Here is a 22,627-nt window from a genome sequence, read left to right on the forward strand (position 1 = left end):
CTACAAAGTTTGCTACTTCAGTAACATGACTGAAAGGACAATCTCTGCATTCAGTTCATGTTTTTTCATCTATTTTTGTAATCGATTTCACTCATTCACAACTTGTTTATATGTTGGCATTTTACTGTTTGATACTTTTTTATACTTTGAATGAGTATTGCATTTGTATGCCATACGTAAATAAATATAGCACACAGGCGTGTCAAGATCAAATCCATCTGCTTTAACAGTGCTTATTTGATTTTCCCTATCCTAGATGATCATAGGTGGGAAGTACAATAGCCTCTGTTCTGTTCTTTGTGCTTAAAATGTGGCTAAACCTCACTGCTAATTCTAAATGTCAATAATATCCACCTGCACAGCTTAGAAAGCAGCCCCTAATAATTATTGATAATATTAGAATTTTTCATAAAGCTGAGAACTGTAGTGTCCTGCTGGACACGTTCAAGTGTTCTGCCTGTTTGCACCCCACACCATACACCTGTCCATCACAGGCGTCACCAGTCAGGTGACCCTGAAAATAAGAGGCCGGGTGCACGTGTCCAGGGCCAGTTCCAGTACCCTGCCACCCTGTGTCCGCGTCTATTATTGGTAACATATGGGCCCAGGGCCCACAACACTACAAGAACACCAGAGGGCTTTACAGAGTTAGAAGGACTGGGATACATGAACAGCAAATAAAATACAACAGGCAGGATCCGTATAAAGCCTAAGTTCCATAAAATGCCATGGGTAAGAGTATTCTGTTGTGCTCGGATTCACGAAACATTTTAGATGAGGGAAGAGTTGCATAGGGACATAAGACTGGCTCCCATAGGTAGGAAAGGTAGTGGACTGATCGAGGCAGGGCGAGCCACCTTCTGGCTGGCACCTCAACCCCACCTCTACTTGGCGAGGCCCTCCCGAGTCAAATATGTAGTGGATTTAAAGGATTATTTTAGTTTTTATTCATTAATTATCAAGGAACCTCCGTAGGTCTAGCGACCTCGGGGCTGAGGATCTTTCTCCACCTTTTCACTGTATGGTGCATCTCTTCCCCACCGTCTCCCCTACAGTTTTAAAATGCCAGATTGTTGGTATTTTTTGCGAAAGACTAGAAAATATAGAATATTCATTATTGAAGTTTCATCAAGCTAATCTATAAAAACATCAGATTGATATTTGAATATAAAAATTATCTTGATTCACTCATAGAGCCCCTATGACCATTTGCTCGGGAATCTGTCCTTATCCCGCAGTCTTTTTCCCCGCAGGGAATCACAACGCGGTTGTTAGAATGACCGCGTTGTGATTCTGCATACCAGTACCTCGCAAGTCGGAACGACGACTTGTGGAGGGGGGTGCTGGAATGTTGGAATAGTATAATTTACTATTCCAACTCCAGTCTGTGCAGCCACTAGGGAAGGTGATTCCATGCGGGGAAAAAGATTTGTGGTAAACGTTGTTTACCTTTGCACAGATCCCAAAGTTTACACTTTTTTATTTTTAGATTGAGACTGAGCTGTTATTGACCAGTCTGTATTGTTCTCCTAGTAGTCAAGATTTTCAGCTTCAAAACATTAAGTGCTACTACCCCTCTGCAAAAGTTGCATGCATTAATAAATATGATAATTTCGAATTTGTAGCATTGGTAACGGAAAGCACCTGAATTGAAATGCCCTCCATGAATTAGAAAAATGGGGGTCGGGGGTACATTGGTGGATCCTATAACTGAAGTACCATAAAAATAACATAAAGGGCTATACCTACCAATAGCCTCAATCCCATTACCAAATAATCAGTCAGTTGGCAGAGAAGAAAGTTCAATCATTTATTAAGCAACAAATACTCTATAGAGGAGCCTCTCCAACCCTCACCCATCAGGTGCGCGGAGAAGACTGTTGGCTCGTATTCAAACATGAGGTTATATATTTTTCGGTTCAACACATATAATCACAGTAAAAAGAAAAACACCAGTTGTCCCTCGAGCTCCAGGGAAGGACCATATATGGCACACATGAATAGTTCAAAGCGTAGCTATTTATTACTGGGAAGGTCAGGAGGGGTGACTCCCTTTCGTCTTGGTGCCCGGGAGTGTAGGCACGGTGCCTCCAGGAATGCGCTTATCGCACCCAAAGCCAGATGCGACCTTGAACCTCAGGACAGTCGAGTAGACAGCCTACATTCAGCTGCTCCCAGTAATTCAGATGAACTCTGGCTTGACAACTGCTGGAGACTAACACATGATCACAGCCCGTGTTTGAGCCTAGGTTCGAAAATGGCGTCTGTATGGTTCTCGGCCTACTCTGTTAGCAATAGATACGCAAAGAGCAAATAAAAGTTTCCTCCCGCAAGGGCATATAAAATATATACATATCGTTTTAGCAAAAGAGGGTACGTATAGATGCATCATGCTAATAGAATATAGGTCCGATGCTCCTTATGTGGTAGCAGGCCTCAGCCAGACCCACCAGTGCAAGGGGATCGCCCTTCTCTGCACAAAGTCCTTAGACCAATAGGAAGAAGTTGGCACAGAAAATGGAATAGAAAAAGTAACATTTATTACACCTCATGAGGTGATGCTGCGGTTCAAACAGTACCCTTCGGTATTGCAAGAAGTAGCACCACGAGCCAAGAAAGCATGGTTTATTTATACCCGCACAGGGGCTCAAAAGAAGGCGGTACAAACACAAGAGCACAGTTTATGTACATATAAGGTAATATCGAGAGGCACAATTGATCAGTGGGAGGAGCTAACAGTTTTGGGGGTCGACAAGAACATTCCTATCTGGAACTAATCAATAACAGATGTGGACCCTACTTGACATGCGCGAAAGTGAGGGATGCTAAATATAACTTCTTGACGGGCAGATTTCAAGCGCCGTGGACAGCAAGATAGGACAAAGCACATGGTCGACACAAGGCAGCATGTAGCAGACAAGATGGCTGCTGTAAACACAAAATTGAGTCCGCTAAATGTCAAGATAACGGCTAGAACTGAGATGTCTTCTGCTAATGCTTAATCTAATTGCTGTCAAATTACAACACTTATGTATGAGAAATCAATTTTTTATCCCTCAGAACAGCCCTTTTAGCATGATGTAGCTAACTAAAACAGCTCAATCTTCAAATATTCCCTCATCAATCATCATTAAATCTTTGAGCTCCTGCTGAACTGAGCCTTTACTGCTGCTGGGGATGGACCGGCAACGGAAGAGGTGAGTTTAGTTGCGTAATAAGAGCAACAGTGGAGAAGTGTGGCTCACTGGTTAGAGCAGGCAGACCCTGAAGCAGAGGTCAGACCCGGGACCAGGGTTCGATTCCCGACGCAGCAGGGTGTTGAGCTCAAATGTCCACGGACTCGATAATTCTCGCTTCGGTGCCTGACCTAATCATGGGTTCACACTATTCAACTCTGGGCATTAAGCTTGCTTAATCTCCACAACGGCCCCCCCGCGGCGGGATGCCTGGCTCTCACCTTGGGGATGCCCTGTAGGGGCTATCCCACAGGGAAAAACCAGGACGGGTTCCCAAGGCAAGCGCGGAGATACCCCTTCGGGGGTCGATTCTGGCGCTATATAAGAAAGGCAATAATAATAATAATGCAGGTCCACATTGTACACAAAGGCAGCACTTGAATATGATACCGGCTATACATGCCATCACTATCAGAATTTTCCATCCCCAAGAAGACAACAGGCCCCAGAACCAACCAGAGAGGGACCATGTACCAGTCTCCACATGTATTTCGGAAGCCAAACGATGTAGTTTCTGGATAGCTAAATGAACAGAAGGGGCGGAGTCAGGAATATAAACACAGCAGGAACTGCCGCTCATGTGGCATGCTCCTCCTCGATCTGCCAAGATAAGTCTAAAACCATACGATTTTGAAGCGAAACGAGCCTGGTCGCTTGCAGCTCTACGGTTATATTAGTCAATATTTCTGCAGTAGTGTTAATTACCCCTTCAACTACTCTGGACAAACGCCGTACTTCTTTGCTGGTTATTATAGGCCCCCAAATGGGAAAGACTCCTTTTATAATGTCGGTAAAATACTGTAGTTGAGTATCTGTCTGATCTATATCGGTAGTATCTATCTCTCTTTTATTCCTCCTTATAAGCACACTTCGTTTATCTAAGCTGTGATCCTTGTGATAATTAAAAGGGGCAATATAGACTGGTGGGTACAGGAAGGACAGATAGCAACGTTCAGCCCAACCTCGTGGAAGCCAAGTATAGGCATTTTCTTCACAAATAAAATATACATTAGGAGTGGTTAACAATGGAGGGCTGATAAACGTATGCAACAGATAAGTGTAATTACATCGGCTTTCTCCTACTGATATGTACCCTACTCCCTGAACACAGAACGCAGAGGTACCATTTAGTATAAGCACTGGAATAGCCCTATCTTCAGTAACATTTTGGTCTTGAAAATGTTGAAAATACTGAGTGAAATTAAACTTCACAAAATCTAAAATTTTCAACCAAATGGTATTTTCATGTGTTGTATACATATTCATACATGCATTCGGATCTAAGGTTCCCTCTCCATTATCCCCCTCAGGGTCGAATCCCTGATGAACCTCAATATATGCTAAAATCATTTCATAATCCTTTTCCGAAAACCTTTGAGTGTCCACAGTATAGTGCATATACATAATTGAAAGTAATTTAAACCATGCCTCACAACTCCCCAGATGAGACAAGGGTAGGGATATGAATAAGTCGTGCTTGTGCATAACAGATGGTAAAAGACCACAAACCCAACAATTTGTAGTATTAGTGGCACTGTGTGTTTGATCAAGCATTTCAACTTATACATTTTTCACATAAGTCTGATGATGCCTTTCCTTATGTGGGGCTAAAGTATGAAACACATGTTCCGGAGGTGGGGCAGTTGTTCCTAAAATAGTATGCATAGGGTGGCGAAATTCTAAATAGATGAATACTCCCATCAATGCGATTTAGTAATATTGCTATAATAACGATGAATGCAATTTTAACTCGTTGGGTCCAACTAGAAAAGACAGGCATATATGCAGGGAAATAACGCGGTACAAAAGGACGTTCCTCTTCAGGAACGAAACGAGCAAAGGGATACATACTATCTAAAAAGTCCAAAAATAAACTCTGGCGATGCAGTCCAACCTGCCAGAGGGTGCTTCTTTCCTGTGTCCGTTTAGAGCCTCACAGGCAGGCTACTATTGTTCATCACAAATAACAAAGCAAGCTTCTCACGTTGGAGTTATGTTCTCACACAACCCTTGAAGATAACACAACCTGGGCCTCTTTAAACAAGAAATTCAGTCTTTCTTTCTGAAAAGAGCAAGCAAATGTTCAAGGCTCTCAGCGCGTTCAGTCCAGTGTCTCGCTCAGTACCCCAGAAGCGCATCTAACAGACATTTGTGGAACAGGTCTGTACCCTATCACTCAAGTATCACCCTACCTCCTACCATATTCACCTGGGGTACTGCATTGTTTTTCTGGGCCGCAGGTTGTATCAAGCATGGCCAGGCATTTCTTGATCAGAGAACAAAACAGAGGATGATGAATCCGGTGAAACAGGGGTACTGCAAGCCTCTTGTTCGACTGTAGTGGCAACAGAATCTGGGGCAATCACTTGTCCGAGCCTCGAACACCTTCTCCTTGCCCTTCTCCAAGTTCTTGGGCGTCAGAAGAAAGGGGCAAAAAGAGGAACTCGCTCACTTTCCTGGGTCAGAACCCCTTCCTGGATTCGCTGATCATATGGAAGCAGGAGGGGTAGTTTTTTCAGATGTGACACAGATCCGGTGTTGCTTGCCGTTCACCTTTACCGCCGTCCACGTGGCCAACAAGACTTGAAACGGTTCAGACCAACGGGGATCCAAGCTGGATTTACGCTGATAATTACAGGCCAGAACCCACTGTCCTGGCTCCAAGCGATGTCCGGGACCGTCCAGCAGGGGCTGCAAAACTGCTGAGACCTGTTGATGAATGGAACGGAGATCTTTAGTCAAAGCATACAGATAGTCTGTCAACATAGATATTCTATATCACAAAATGTTCTGGGTCTCGGGACACCCCAAACATTATTAGGGCACCCAAAAATGACCTCATACGGAGATAAGCCAGAACGGGAATGTGGGGTAACCCGTATTGACATTAATGACAGGGGTAGAGCATCTGGCCACTTCAATTCGGTACTTTCTTGAATTTTTGCCAATTTGAGCTTCAGTAGCCCATTATACTTCTCAACCAAAACAGCGGACTGGGGGTGTCGAGCCGCATGGAATTTCTGTATATTACAAATGTGACAGATAAGTTCTGCATTAAAGTGTCCCCCGTTATCACTCCAGATCACCCGAAACAATCCATAGCGTGGGAAGTATTCCTTTACCAACGTCTTTGCCGTGGCCAAAGCAGTATTTTTTTTGGTCTGGTAGGTTTCCACCCATTTACTGAAAGCGCACACCACGACCAGGACATACTTAAAATTATTTACGCGCTCCAACTGGATATAATCCATTTGGAGCACCTCAAAAGGCAAAGATGGTGGTGCAAAGTTTCCACTCAGAACAGGCTCCCTGCCCCCAGGATTATGTCGTAAGCAAACCATGCAATATTGCACCAAATGAGCAGCGGTCCTTGGAATATTGGGATTGTACCATACAGGATATAACAATGCACAAATACCCTGCCATTGTCACCACCGCATTCACTAATGCATTAGGAAACAACCATGGATGTTTTTCTGTCAAATCAATCCAACAATCCTCTGCATCTAATTTCCCCACTTTCTCTTTCCAGTGAGCCAGCTCAATAGGGGTAGCTCGGACACTCTCCATGGTGTTATTAAACATCTCTGTTTCAGCCACCCACCTAGTAGAGCTAGTCAGAAAAATTGAGGTCACTTTGGATTTCGCAGTTTCCTTAGCTACTTGATCCGCAAAGGCATTACTTTCTCCCACTGCATCAACCACTGCCTTGTGTGCACCGCATTTAACTATAAAGCAGTTAATGGCGCTCCTCTCTCTTTGGCGTGTGTTATGTTATGCTCCATTCTTTTAGAGCGCACGGCTACCCCAGGGGGTGTCCCGGCGCTTTGACAAAGAGGCCTGAAAACCCAGAAACACAAAGGCTACAAAAAGCTACAGTCACAGGATTACACGGAGAAGAGCGTGGTCTTAAGCTCCTTCCTGAAAGCTAGGAGGCTGTTGGCTTTGCGAAGGGAGAGAGGGAGCTCATTCCAATGGTGAGCCGCCACATATTGGAAAGACCGTCCTCCGATCCGAACGCGTTTGACAGCCGGCACCTCCATTTTAGCCAAATCGGCTGACCGCAACATCCTCCGCGGCACATAGAAAGCGATACGCTTTCTGATGTAGTTAGGACCAACAGAGTGAAGGGCTTTGAACGCCAGCGTGAGGATTTTAAACGTAATTCTTCTAGAAATAGGTAGCCAATGCAACCTATTTAGAAGCAATGAGGCACTGGCTCTCCTTGGCAGGCCAAATATGGCTCTGGCCGCCGAGTTTTGAACAATTTGCAGTCTAGCCAGTAGGTACTTGGGCAGACCTGCATATAGCGCATTAGCATAGTCTAACCGAGACCCTACTAGCGCCTGGACAACGGTCTTTCGATACTGCAGGGAAAGCAGTGGAAGAAATTTTCTGAGCATCTTGAGGATGCCGAAACATTTCCCTGATAACCCCATAATATGGGGTCGAAAAGAAAGGTTGTCATCAAACACAACCCCAAGATTTTTCACTTGGGAGGAAGCCTTCTCCGGAGGGAACATGTCCTGGGGCCACCACGACTTCCAACCGGGATCAGGGGCACAGCCAAAGAAAAGCAACTCAGACTTATCCGAGTTGCATTTCAGGCTGTGCCGCCGAAACCACGCAAAGACCGCACTCAGACAGTCTTTGATCCTGTCGCCGTCAAAAACCTCTCCTTTCCTGCAAGTAAACAGGAGCTGGGTGTCCTCAGCGTAGGATATGACCTGGGCCCCATGAGCCTCCGCTACCATCGCCAGAGGGGCCATATAGATATTAAAGAGGGTGGGGCTCAGAATGGACCCTTGAGGAACCCCTACCTCTAGCGATGGCATTTCAGCGGAGAACGGTGGAGCCCAGATCACCTGTCGACGGCCCGATAGGAAGGATTGAAACCAGTCCAACACCGTCCCACGCAGTCCGATCTCCCAGAGTCTTAAAAGGAGACCTGCGTGTGGGACGGTGTCGAAAGCTGCCGACAGGTCCAGCATGACTTACATAGCCTTTCCCCCATGATCGAGCGTCTCCCTAATGGCTTCGGTCACCTCCACGAGGGCTGTCTCCGTGCTATAATTAGCACGGAAACCGGATTGAGAATCATGGAGAATGTTGTTACTCTCAATAAAGTTGATAAGTGTATGCTGTACATGTTTCTCAACCACCTTCGCCAAAGCAGGGAGCAGGGAGATCGGTCTATAGTTAGCCTGCAACAAGGGATCTAACAGAGGTTTTTTGATCAGCGGCAGAATCAATGCGTGTTTCCATTCCCGAGGCACCACTCCGGAACCAAAAGACAGATTGAGCAGGGGGTTCAGCAAGCTGTTTACTGCCGATGCCACCCTGCCCAAGCACTTTGCTGGACATACATCCAGTGGTGAGCCAGATTGAAGCCGGGACAGTAACTCAAGCGATGTTGCACAGGACATCTGTGGAAAGACCGATAGTGTGGGCCCAGGTTCTGCCCCTAAGGATGGTACAGGCCTCCATTTGCATGCTGAAGCATCAGTGTCCGTGGAAAGGTCCACGGGGGGGAAGGAATCTTGAATAGTTTTAATTTTCGTGACAAAAAAGTCAGCGAGCTGCCTAATCCACCCTTCAGTATGAGAGTGTGAAAGGGCACCTGCGGCAGGATCAACAAACTCCTTAACAATTCTAAAAAGTTCCCTACTCATGTTATCCGCCTTCTCTATTCTGTGCTCAAGATATTCCTTTTTGCCTTTCGAGATATATTTGTGGTACTGTTTTATAGCATCACGGTACTTTATTTTCTCAACTGGGTCGTATTTGCGACGCCACAGTCTTTCCGCCTTTTTACAGTCTTGGCGCATTTTTCGTAGTGCGGAAGTAAACCAGGGAGCGGAATCGTGGCTGGGGGCTGTTCTAGCTGACTTTACTGGAGCTAGCTCCTCAAATCTTGTTTGCAGCCATTTCTGAACCAGAGCCAGGTCAGCGTCTAGATTCCCTGTAAGTATAAACAGATGTTGACAGAGAGCATCCGATAGCATATCTGCTGTAACTAGATGAAACGCTCTAGACTGTCGAGTCACCCCCTTCTGTGCTCTCTGGCTGGTCCTTGTCTCATGTAAGATAGCAAAGTTTATTAAAAAGTGATCTGACCATAAGACAGGGAGCGGCGGGGACACCTCAATCCGCATCGTAGAAAAAATCAGATCTAAAGTGTGGCCTTTAACATGGCTAGGACTATCAATAAAAGGGACTAGCCCCAACAGTGCAGTATTATCCCGCAGCTTAGATGCATCAGAATCCGCAATCGAGTCCATATGCAAATTTAAGTCACCTAACAGCACACAGTGCGCTGATCGCATGCAGGGTACGGAAAGAGCCGCCTGCAGGTCCTCGAAGAAGGTGCCAATGGGCCCAGGTGGTCTATAAACGAGGATCCCTGTGCAAGTCTGAGAGGCAGAAGGACTAAGTGTAAAGCCTAAGGCTTCACATCCTGCGATATTCTCCACAGGGAAAGAGGAACACACGAGGGCCTTATCCACTATCAGGGCCACTCCTCCTCCTCTGCCCCCAATTCTGTCTCTTCTTAAAATGGTATAATTAGACGGAAGGGCACAGGCAAGATCCGGTTCAGATCCTGCCCCCAACCAAGTCTCCGTTAGAAACAGACATGATATATTGGAGTCTGCAAGAAGATTCCAAATGTCAGTGGAATGGCGGACCAGGGACCTGGTGTTCAATAGAACACAGTGACAGTACTGATTGAGAGGTGGCGGGGCAGGAGTTGGCGAAGTCATTGGACGCCAGCCACACGCTGGACAGCCTTTCCCCAGAAGGCGGCCACCGGGAAAAAGACATTTGCATCCCGAAGGATGAAAACGCAGCGCAGACAACACAGCAGCACTATAAGTAATCATCCCAGAGCAGCAATGAACGATATAAACAGCAGGATCAATAAGACCCCACAGCTATAAGTCAAAGCAGAGGGCCAGAGTCCCACCTCGCACGCCTCCGAGACGCTGACGAGCGCAGACGGGCAGGACTCTGGCACGACTCAGGCGCAGGGAGGGCGCGACCGCTGCGCGTCACCGCTGCGCTCTGCAAGCGAGCATTAAATAGCGTCGTCTCGGCGTCCCAGGTCACCTGGACGCTCCAAGATGGCGCTCACGCTTCTTCCCCAAACCAAGATGGCGCTGGCACCCACAACCTCCCGGTAACCCGGACCCGCCAAACAGCGGTGGTGTTTCCACAAATTAAGGTGCAGGTAAGGGCCAGATTGTAATTAAGACCAGGGGAGAAGGCAGAAATTAAAAATTAAATTAAATCCAAAACGGGGATTTTAAAAGTTATTAATGTAGAAACAAGCGCGCGGCCAGCGCGACCAGCAGCGAGGCGCCGATGTGAATCTCGGCCTCAGGAACCTAAGCAGGCTCACCTCACGTCCAGCTCGCCCTAAATAGCGTCGTCTCGGCGTCCCAGGTCACCTGGACGCTCCAAGATGGCGCTCACGCTTCTTCCCCAAACCAAGATGGCGCTGGCACCCACAACCTCCCGGTAACCCGGACCCGCCAAACAGCGGTGGTGTTTCCACAAATTAAGGTGCAGGTAAGGGCCAGATCGTAATTAAGACCAGGGGAGAAGACAGAAATTAAAAATGAAATTAAATCCAAAACGGGGATTTTAAAAGTTATTAATGTAGAAACGAGTGCACGGCCAGCGCAACCAGCAGCGAGGCGCCGATGTGAATCTCGGCCTCAGGAACCTAAGCAGGCTCACCTCACATCCAGCTCGCCCTAAATAGCGTCGTCTCGGCGTCCCAGGTCACCTGGACGCTCCAAGATGGCGCTCAAGCTTCTTCCCCAAACCAAGATGGCGCTGGCACCCACAACCTCCCGGTAACCCGTACCCGCCAAACAGCGGTGGTGTTTCCACAAATTAAGGTGCAGGTAAGGGCCAGATCGTAATTAAGACCAGGGGAGAAGGCAGAAATTAAAAATGAAATTAAATCCAAAACGGGGATTTTAAAAGTTATTAATGTAGAAACGAGCGCTCGGCCAGCACGACCAGCAGCGAGGCGCCGATGTGAATCTCGGCCTCAGGAACCTAAGCAGGTGTGTCTCTTTACACTTCCGGAGACACACACGCCAAAGAGAGAGACGCGCCATTATCAGTTTGGGAGGCCCAGAATTGAAAACTTGGGACCAGTTCTTATTTACAAAAGAACAGCTGTAATTGCAATTTAATGCTTTTTTGAAGTCTCCTGTTACTTCTGAGGGCACCGGAAGTCATTGTCATGTTTTAATTATAAACAAGGAAGGACAAGGAAACTCTAATAACAATAAGGTAACTAAGGGATGCTGTGACCATCCCAGGAATTGCGGAATTTATTACACCGAGTTCCCATCAGTAGAATTAAGATATTGTGATAAAGAAATATCTTGGTCCTGAAGAAAGTGAAAATATCCACTGTACACCGAAACGCTGCGTGGACTGTTTTTAAATATTGTTTTTTAATTACTGTTTTTAACAATTGTCTCCTATAAGGGACATAAGCTTAATAGGATTTAGATTGTAACCCGCAGGGAGGTGCGTATATGTTTTTTATGCAAAGAATACATTTGTTTTTAAGTAATATCCTTATCTACATATTATTTTTGGATTAATTTTGCAACATTTGTGTGTTTTTCTAGACTGCAATGTAGTGCATACATGCGAGTGAATGCATCCCTGTATGAGGCACTCCACTTGGTTCAAAAAGACTCCCACTCAATGTAGGTTAATTTTTGCAAAGTTTATATTTGATTGTCAATGACATTTGATATTTTCAGCATATCATATGTGCGACGTAATCATAATAGCATCGTTGATCATTTCACTTATTTCATTAACTCTAATGCATTTCGGGCGGGTTAGCCCTTTTTCAAGGAGTACTACAAAAATGAAGAAGATATAGTAATCAGTGCAGGATACTGCTCGCTGGTTGATTAATGTCATGCGGTGATGTGATTAAGTACATGCAGCCGCGTGAGGTCAATGGTGTAGGAACAAACGAAAAGTGGAAAACTAACATTATGTGAGTACAGGTAAAGAGCGTCGGTGAAAAACGAACATTGTGTGAGTAGAGGTAAAAAGCGCCGGTGTAAGGTAAGGTGGAAAGCACCCAGGTTACCGAAGTTACACGAAGTGTCATAGAAAACCACACCCTAATCCGAAGTGTTCCCGGCGGGTTAAAAGATTAACGGAGTGTAGGAAGTGATGCGACCACTTACAGTTGTTCGGATATGAAGAGTCTGCACAACTGTGGGGATAAATGACATGACATAAGGTCCTGTGCGGGGTGGAAAATAAATCTCATCAAACTACGAAGTAGTGCAAAGTGACTTACTGGAAAGGTGGATCGGCGTTTACATGCTACGGGTCCATTAGAGGCAGCATCAGGCGTCCTACGCTAACGTAATGTTGTATCAGTATTAGGTTATAAGTGATAGGTGGAATTAGTCACGTGGGTTTAGTAAAACTTAATAACGGACTGTCGGGGCAGCCATCTTGTGTGAGTTACGGAAGTGATGAAGGGAATGGGAATGAATTACGGGAATAGGCTAAATGAAGTTATGAGAAAACAGAGTACCAGCGTAAATAGTCTAAACAGAATAAACAATATGATTAATAATTAAACAACATGATTAGTAATTAAACAAATGGTAAAACAGATGATGTATATAAACGGAGATAACAGCTGACAATACATAGAGTTGATAACGTAGTAAGCAAGCCACAGCAAAGAGACAGTATCAGAAAAATTAAAGTGCGCATAAACGAGCATAAATCCAACATAAGAACCAAAAATGAAAAATCCGCCGTTGCTGTTCATTTTAATGAACAAAAACATACAGTTGCCCAATTAAAATTTATGGTACTCGAAATAATTCGAAAAATAGAAGGAAGAGACGACCACAAATTTTTACTGCAACGTGAAATGACATGGATCTATCGTTTACAATCAATGAAGCCCTTTGGGTTAAACGACAGAACTGAATTTAGTTGTTACCTATAACTTATGGCATCATTACCTTGCCCTCTAACCACAGCATGTGGTTTTCTGATACTGTCACTTTGCTGTTTCTTGCTTACTACGTTATCAACTCTGTATTGTCAGCTGTTATCTCCGTTTATATACATCATCTGTTTTACCATTTGTTTAATTACTAATCATGTTGTTTAATTATTAATCATATTGTTTATTCTGTTTAGACTATTTACGCTGGTACTCTGTTTTCTGTTTTCTCATAACTTCATTTAGCCTATTCCCGCAATTCATTCCCATTCCCTTCATCACTTCAGTAACTCACACAAGAAGGCTGCCCCGACAGTCCGTTATTAATTTTTACTAAAACCCATGTGACTAATTCCACCTATCACTTATAACCTAATACCAATACAACATTACGTTCGCGTAGGATGCCTGATGCTGCCTCTAATGGACCCGTAGCATGTAAACACCGATCCACCTTTCCAGTAAGTCACTTTGCACTACTTCGTAGTTTGATGAGATTTATTTTCCACCCCGCACAGGACCTTATGTCATGTCATTTATCCCCACAGTTGTGCCGACTCTTCATATCCGAACAACTTAAGTGATCGCATCACTTCGTACACTCCGTTAATCTTTTAACCGAACGGGAACACTTCGGATTAGGTTGTGGTTTGCTATGACACTTCGTGTAACTTCGGTAACCTGGGTGCTTTCCACCTTACCTTACACCGGCGCATTTTTACCTCTACTCACACAATGTTCGTTTTTCACCGACGCTCTTTACCTGTACTCACATAATGTTCGTTTTCCACTTTTCGTTTGTTCCTACATCATTGACCTCACGCGGCTGCATGTACTTAATCACATCACCGCATGACATTAATCAACCAGCGAGCAGTATCCTGCACTGATTACTAGATCTTCTTCATTTTTTGTAGTACTCCTTGAAAAAGGGCTAACCCGCCCGAAATGCATTGGAGTTAATGAAATAAGTGAAATGATCAACAATGCTATTATGATTACGTCGCACATATGATATGCTGAAAATATCAAACGTCCTTGACAATCAAATATAAACTTTGCAAAAATTAACCTACATTGAGTGGGAGTCTTTTTGAACCAAGTGGAGTGCTTCATACAGGGATGCATTCACACGCATGTATGCACTACTATTGTATCTGATAGCGTCGAGGACGGACACGCTACCTGAGAGAGCACCCTATCTTATTAAACTTTTGTGAACTTTTTTCAAACAATTGGCCAAACCTACAGCTGTAAATCTTCCACATACTGTTTTTTCTAGACTGCAACAGTTTGTGTCCCCCTAAATTTGAGACTTACGATAATCAGTGTTTCACCTTGGAACTGATTAGCAATAGTACATTTTGATGGGTTTGCCTTTAACAAATAAAGACAATCCAACACGGTTAGTTTCTTTCCTTGGCTATCAATAGTGCATCAGGCGCAGTGACTTAGAGGGGCGAACTGCACTCTAATTTGAGGTTTCCACTGCACTCAAATTAGTGTATTTTTGTCTTCTTCTATGGGCCATACTTTCCTTGCTTGTGTTTGGGGCAATGGCAACCCCTGCTATGCTGCTGTCAGTCTGTTGATTTTTAAATGAGACCACAGGTATTTTAGTAATCGGAACCAGGTTTTATTCTCCCGTGAAATGTCTCTTCCCCAGTCACGGTGTGTTTAGGACGCTTGGTCATTTCAGAGGTATTTTCTGCAGTGTGGCTGGTCCTCAGCAGGAATTGAGTCACTGTATCTTTTACTGTTGAATTACAAGGTGAATAGAAACGTAAACATGGTGAGATAAAGACGGTCAGGTGATCAAAATAATACAACACGTTCGACTGAACACAGTGGAGCATCTTAATGCTTAATCTTTGAGTAGGTTCACCTACGTTTATTGCAATCCTTGTTTTGAACTCTTTAGCCGGGCTGTTATGTATTTTATAAAAGTGCATTGGCTGGCTGAAAAATCCCTGTTCTTATGAGATTGCAAGCGGTCACATTAAAATCCTCCATGAAACTCCAGCTCATCTGTCTATAAATCACGCGCCTGCAATGTCTGTCCACGGAGGAGTCTCAGTGCTGGCAGATTTCAATCTCTGAAAGGGGGAAATAACCTTTCCTTTCTCCCAAGTACGAACCACAGAGTTTATGTTCTGGTGAGATATAATAATGTATTGCCTGTACAAAAATGATAAGTAGCTCGCAGAATATCTTAACCTTGAACAGATTTTCCAACACACTAAAATCATTGTTTTTTTCCCCCTTTTTTTTAGCATTGGCTGGATTTTGCAAAGCCCATTAAAAAGCAAATAAAAAGTAAGTATTATCAACCTGAGTTTTGTTTTGGTAGTTTAAGCATGTTATTTAATTTTAAGTTTCAATGTTTGGTTTGGTATTTATTTTCTGCAATAATTTTGGGAGTATAACTGCGCTGATGTGTTGGTCATCTTACTAAATAAATTACTAAAGACATTGCTGAAAAGACATTAACTGCACAGTGCCGATTGCATGAAAATCATGGTGTAAGTTTGAGAGGGGCGAATGGTCCTTCGCAAATGTGCATTAACAATTTCTGAGCCCAGACGTTCCCATTGGGGCAGAGGGGAGCAGTGCAGACCCCTGGCACCAGGTTTATGTGAAAAGGGCCGCTTTATTGAAATAGACGCACAACACAACCTAGGTCTTCGCCTTACAAAAATACAACCTCACTATACAAAGATGCAAACTATTTTACTCTACACCGCCCCCCCCTCAGGCATCCCTCCCACTTCATAACAACTTAATACATCAACAATGTATCTGACTAATGGCTGTTCGATTGTAACTGACACCTCTAAAATCCCTCCTCACTTCTAAAATCCCTTCTCGCTTTCTTAAATCTATTAACCTGTTAGCCCCCTAAATATCCTATCTAAGCTTAAACTTCTTGTCTCGACTAGGCGTAAACTTGCCTACCTGATCACCTTCCAGCCTGAACTGCTGCTTAGTTGCCATAAACTTTGTAAACCATGGCAACCTCTTTACCAACCACCAGTGCACCTGCCTCAAGTGACTACCTATCCTAACAGCATGAACCCCTTGCACACCTGTAGCAATGGAAGTTGCCCGAAAATGAAAAGGGTGAACTTTTACGCCAAGGCAAAAAAAAACAGGGAAAAGGATGGGCGGTGAGGGAAAATACTACCTTGCCAGCCACCGTGTCGCCTGACAAAATGGTGGCTGGCATACAAAATGCCCAGTTTTATAAACTTGAACTACAAAAGTAACCCAAATTAAGCCCATACCCATGCACTGCTCCACTTCCCCAAAATACTCAGGGGCAGACCTCCCTTTGGTAGTCTACCCCCCAAATCCCCCTTCACAGTGGAGGATGAAGCACTGATGCTGTTATCAGAGATTCATTCCACCTATCAGAGCATATTATGGAGCAGGCACACACTCAAATGTCTTTAATCCATTGGGCTCAGAGGACTCACGTATTGATGATAGGAACCACTGCTGATGTCCGCAGGCTCTCCCCCATTAGCCCGCATCGCCCACTAGTGGCATTCACATGTACAACTGTAATACAGTACTTACATGAGCAGTTGAGTAAGTAAGTGTTGGGCTGTGTAGTACAGCAGTTCGCAGGGCGGACACGTGATTTCTTTCCCCTGTCTGTGTTGGGCATTCTGCCTTCTTCAAGCAAGTTGTAAGCAGGGTGAAATGCTGCATTTTGGATGAATGTCCCTGCCTCGTTTTGTGAGATACGTGGCACTGCAAGCTCTGTACTTACCACAACTCTGGCACCACCACCCGTGTGCACATTTTGAGTTATAGCCATTTGTGGATAAAAAAGAAATCTGTTTGTATACCTGCAGGAGTTTTGTTTTGCATGCATTGATTTTTTAAAAACGTATCTTTATTATAGTACTGCATTATTTGTTACAACAATTTGCACATTTTACAATTCATGTAATCTGCCCATCTGGCCTCTAGCAATGCTACGTTTCGGTATGCATGAGGTATCTTGGTCTTTTCACACCAGCTCTATTGGTGTGCATTAGTATTCATTGCAATCAGGAAGCAGAAATTGCAGTAGGAAGAACTAGATCAACCAGGGAAACAACCCAACAACAACTTGCAGCATGACTAGTGATTGTATTTCACCAAGAACATATTTACCAAATATTTAGTTCATTATCAGAGCCGGGTGTTATACCACCATTCAAAGTTAAATGGTCGATAGAAGGGGTGATCCTCAGCATTTGGTGATAGCTGTCTTTCCTATTTATGGGGGTCCTTTTATGGGGGTCCTTGCTGTTCATAGTCTCAGTGTGTGGCGGGTGGGAATTATGTTGTGTTATCAGTGTTTCGTCCTAATCTGTTCCTGGGGGGGGGGGGGGAGGGGGGGAGGGGTGTATCTGGTCTTTGCAGTGCTTCCAGCCTATGTCCCCAGTCTTCAAAGTTCCATTCTGCATTTTTGTCAGTGCGTACTGTTTTCAGACGGCTTTTTTCTGCCACTCCCCATTCGCGTATGTCCGACTGCCATTGGTCCTACCTGGGGGAGGGTTCGTGTCCAATGTATTGCAATGCACTTTTCTGCTAAAACTAGGCTTAGTAGTGCACATTTATATTGTGTACCTTTTCCAATTCTTGGGGTCGGAAGTACCCCTAGCAGGCAGTGCTTAATGGCGGCATATATTTTTACGGCTGTAACTGTGCGTATCTTCTTTATTATCTGACTCCAGTATTGCTGTAATTGGATACATGACAAAGTCATGTGTAATAAGGGTGCAGGATCTGCACCACATCTGAGGCAGTGTGAGGGGCGTTCCAGGCTAAAATGGGCAAGCCTCGGAGTTGTCAAGTAGGTCCAGTGTATGTAGTGAAATTGAATAAGTTTAAATCTGGCTTTGCTAGCCACCTCCTGCACCAGTGCAAAAACTTTTTTCCATTCCCCTTCTGTGAGGGGAACCGGTTGGTCCTCAGAACATTCGTCTTTTATCAGAGACTATTCAATTGTGAAGATTTCTTTGAGGGCCTTATAAATGTGGGAAATTAGGCCTCTACTAGTCCCAGGGTTAACCTGCAATGGGTTAGACGGCTCTGCAATCTCTCAGTGATCAAGGTATATTGTGGCTTGGTGGTCATGCAAGCAGTTGTTGATTCCTGCCTGCATGTTTACCATGGTCCCGTCTGGGTGCGTTAGTGTTACAATTAGTCATTAGTGGGGGTTGAGTGTTCCCTTTTTAGTAACCATGCCAGGAGCCTTCCCGATTTGTCACCTTCTTTATGTAGGAGATGGTCATATTCCTGTCTGGTGAGACAATCCAGTCTGTTCATATCCCGCTCACCTGGCGATGGGCTTGCAGTAGGGAATCATTGTATGGTGTTGGAGGTTGCTGTTTGTGATGCAGTCTGGAGAGTTTGTCTTCCGCTTATATTAGTTTGCATTCTAGCCTGCATCTCGTCGTCCCCCCCACCTTGGACAGGTACTCACCTCGGATCACCATCGTAATTGTGTCCCATTCCACTCCTCCGGAGGTGGTTGTTGACGAATTTGAGTTAAAAAAGCCTGTGAGTGTTTCTTTAAATTCCGTGTGGAACACAATGTCTCAAAGAGTGTTAGGGCTCAGGAGCCGAATGGGTTGCTTCAGTCTGGTGGGCAAGCCAGACGCCACTAGAGTAGGACCAGGGCGTCGTCAGAAATTGTGTGAGTATGCGAGTTTGTATAGTGGCCGTAATAGCCTCACCTGAAAGAAGGATTCTATCTAATATAATGGATACTTCCCTATCTGGCGTGTAGCAAGTGTATGCTTGCAAGTCTCGGTGGGTTTCTCACCAGATATCTACACATAACAAACAGCGTATCACTTCTTGTAGGGATGAGGTCATATTGGGCTTGGTGTGCAGCTTTAGTGGGTGTCTGTCAAAGCTGCAGTCCAGTACACAATTAAAGTCTCCTGCCCATATAAGGGGACCTCCAGCATATGTAATGAGCAGTTTTTCAAGTTCTGGGAAGTAATCTCCATCAACTGTGTGGGGCGTATGTATTAACTAGGCAAACCTCTGTTCCAGCTAATGTGCCATGTATTATTATATATCTATCCTCTGTCTGCTGTGTAGTTGTTCATTTGGAAAGGGACTTGTGGAGCTACCCACACTAAAACCCCCCTTGCGTATGTGGAATATGTAGAAGCGTATAGTTTTCCTCTCCATTTCTTGTGCATCACTAGTTGTGCCCCTTGTCTGCGTAGATAAGTCTGAACTCTGTGTCGCTTTGTGAATGAATTACACTCCTTCACGATCCATGTTATAATCTTAAATTGTCCCATGTGTCTGTGAATCTGCACTCTGCTCCACCCAGCTTTTCTTGTATTCACTCACGTCAATGCTTTAAAAAAAAGTGTAAAACCGCACAACCTTTCTTTCTCCACCCCCCTGTGTAAACACTATAATAACAATTCGTGCATTCCCAATGGTATTTACCCCCTTCGATCTCTCCCCATTTCTTAGTCCCCAAACATTATTCACATCCATTGAAGCTACCTGGGCATCTGTTTGGTAGAGCACAGAACACATGTTCTCCAACTAAAATATTATGGTCTGAACATGACCGATCCACACTGATTACACTAATCCACACTCTGAATGAAATACCTATACACCACACACTCAGTCATCCAAAACTATCCAGAGGCAGCGTGGAATTAAACGCTTGAAGGCACAACTGTAGACCAATAAGCAGTCCCACCACAACTCTCAGCCTCCATGTACACAACTACACACTCACTACTCGCCTATCAACTCATTCAGCCTCCTTTCTAAAAGAGCTTCCCACTGCAGCTTGTCATCAAGTAACACTCTCAAATTGGGAAAGGCCGAGACCTTACAGAGGATATAGTTGCCGGCTTTAAAGCTTTTTGTCCAGAGCCCCCGGGAACCCACCACTAAGACATAGGACTTGGTGTAATTCATGGACAGGTCCAGCCTGTCCATAAATGCCACTAAGCCGTCTATTGGAACCTGAAGGCCCAGCCCTTACAGGCTATAAGCACTGCATCGTTGGCATAGAGTAAACCTGGCAAAGCTCTCCTGCCTACTCTAAGGGAAATCTGCCTGGAGGGCCAGAAGGGCTGTATCAAGGCCATTGATATAAACCAAGAATAAAAAAGGAACTAAGATGCAGCCTTGACTCACCCCCCGTATACAGTTAAAATGGTTAGACTGGTCTCCCACATGGGAAAATCTCACTGTCGCCATTGTGTGGGCATGGAGTGTTATCAATAGATGGACAATGCAAGGTTCCATTCCCAGGGAAGTTATTATGTACCAGAGCTTAGACCAGTTAACCTGGGCGAAAGCGTACGTAAGGTCCATGAAAGCTAAATACATGGCGCCTGATTGGGCCACCGTGTATTTAGAAATAAGAAGGTGAAGTTGAGACATTGGTCCATGGTTGACAGACCTTCCCGGAAGCCATATTGAACCTCTGATAAAATGTGATTATCTATAGCCCACAAGGACAATCTAGATGAAAGTACCCGACCCAGGACCTTAACTACGGTATCAATGAGGGAGATTGGGCACTAAGATTGAGGGATATCCTTGTCTCCTTTTTTTAAAATCAGGACTATGATGGCGTTGGACCAGGAGGGAAACGTCCCCTTCGAGGCCGCCACATTCAGGACTTAAGTCATTAAGGGAGCCCAAACCTCTGTATTATCGCGGAAAGGGTCCCGAGGTATACCGTCAGGACCTGGGGCTTTGTTTGATGCCAAGAGCTCAATGCTTGAGGCTACCTCCTCCAAGAAAAAACGAATGGGGGAAGCTGCCACACAGGGAGGGATATCAACACTGCACTCGCCACTGCCACTTTTATAACTTTTTCAGGGGCTAGCCTTCTCAGCAGCATCAACCCTTCCAAGTGGTTCAGACCCCACAATAATGTTTCTGCATATTTCTCTGGATACATGGATATAAGGTACCACAAGAGCAGGAGTTTCAGAACTCCTTTTCTTCCACTGGTTCGGTCACTTCAATGCCACATTGATTTGTTCTCCCACCGTTACCAGCTTCTATTCAGTAAAAACATCTCCCCTTTTCTGGCCTACTGTGAGTCCATCACAATGGATGGGTGCTCCAGCTGGTCCAAAAGGCTTACGCTCTTCCCTTACTGAGTTACTCCACTTCTCTGGATTTTCCAACATCCACTAAGGAGTGCACCCCAGGCTCTTTTTAAATGTTGTGTTGGTTGGTAGATTCTATGTGGATCTGGCATAATTCTATGAATGACCAATTGTATTCACCCTACTACTGAGGTGTCATCCCTTTGTGCAACCATCTGCTAGTGGAATTTTCATCTGTGCCTCATGACGTTAAAAGAGCTCCACTCAATAACAGATACATTTAAGCTTTCATGTATTGAAGCTTCATTCCCATCCTACTCTCTACACTTAGGATTGAATTGGAGGCAGAATGATGCTTATGTTACAGCATGGCCATGGAAAGGTTGCAGGAGAGGGCTGCAACATCCACTCCGTCCAAGCTAGCCTGTGGATGTGTATTTATGAAAGTCCAATCTATGCAAAAGTCAACCATTTCTTTTACTTACTGGCTGATGGTTGGATAGTACACCAGCCCTGAAGGCTAAAATGTGGGGCTACTAGTTTCTCTCTCTCTCTCTCCCCAGTATCACCTTCAACTGTACAAATTCTGCTCCTTTCACTCTAAGGCAACTATTTGTGCTGAATTCTGGATATTTTTTGGTATTGTATTGTTCAGGACGGCAGATCTTCATGCCATTTTGAGGGTCTGAAGTAGAACTCTTATGAAAAGGATACATATCCAGCATCACCACCATCTGCAGCCTACAACCTGCATGTGTTTATTGTCCAGCATTGGCTTTAATCATTTTTAAAGCTGATACTCTAATCTGGTTTTATATCCTAAATTGGTAAACTCAGACTCCACATAAACTGTATGTTCTCAGACATTGCATCCCCAAACAGCCAAATTAAAAATACTCTGAATGATTCAGGATAATTTATTGAGGCTTTGTACATCAAAAAGTCTTAGTTTGAAAGGGTATCGAGGTTATACGGTCCTCTAGGTTTACGAAAGGCCACCTAAAAATGATCAGTATCTTTAAGACATGCCTTGCTGCTACCCTGGAATATCCTGGTGGGCTACAAAGCAATCCTCTCCTGATTAAAAATCGGATAAAATTTAAGACACTTTGCATAGCATTCAAAGCTTTACATAAGCAGAGACCACAGTTTTTTAAAGACCAGCTGACACTCTACTGTCCCCTCAGACAACTCAGATACCCAACAATGTATCAATTAGTGGTCCCTCGCACTAAGACAGTCTCCTGGGGAGACCGACGGTT

At 44.6% G+C, this 22,627-nt stretch overlaps 1 protein-coding gene across 1 annotated transcript in view; it reads left to right on the forward strand.

Moving 5' to 3' along the window:
* The window catches only part of EPB41L4B (erythrocyte membrane protein band 4.1 like 4B), a 903,230-nt gene that overhangs the window by 302,482 nt on the left and 578,121 nt on the right, over nt 1-22,627 (forward strand). Inside the window, exon 3 of the mRNA XM_086965372.1 lies at nt 15,528-15,570. Within this exon, the coding sequence (XP_086821498.1) occupies nt 15,528-15,570 (43 nt within the window). The remainder of the gene's footprint in view (nt 1-15,527; nt 15,571-22,627) is intronic.

Source organism: Lissotriton vulgaris, chromosome 4_1 (assembly GCF_964263255.1).
Source record: "Lissotriton vulgaris chromosome 4_1, aLisVul1.2, whole genome shotgun sequence".
NCBI classification, from domain to species: domain Eukaryota; kingdom Metazoa; phylum Chordata; class Amphibia; order Caudata; family Salamandridae; genus Lissotriton; species Lissotriton vulgaris.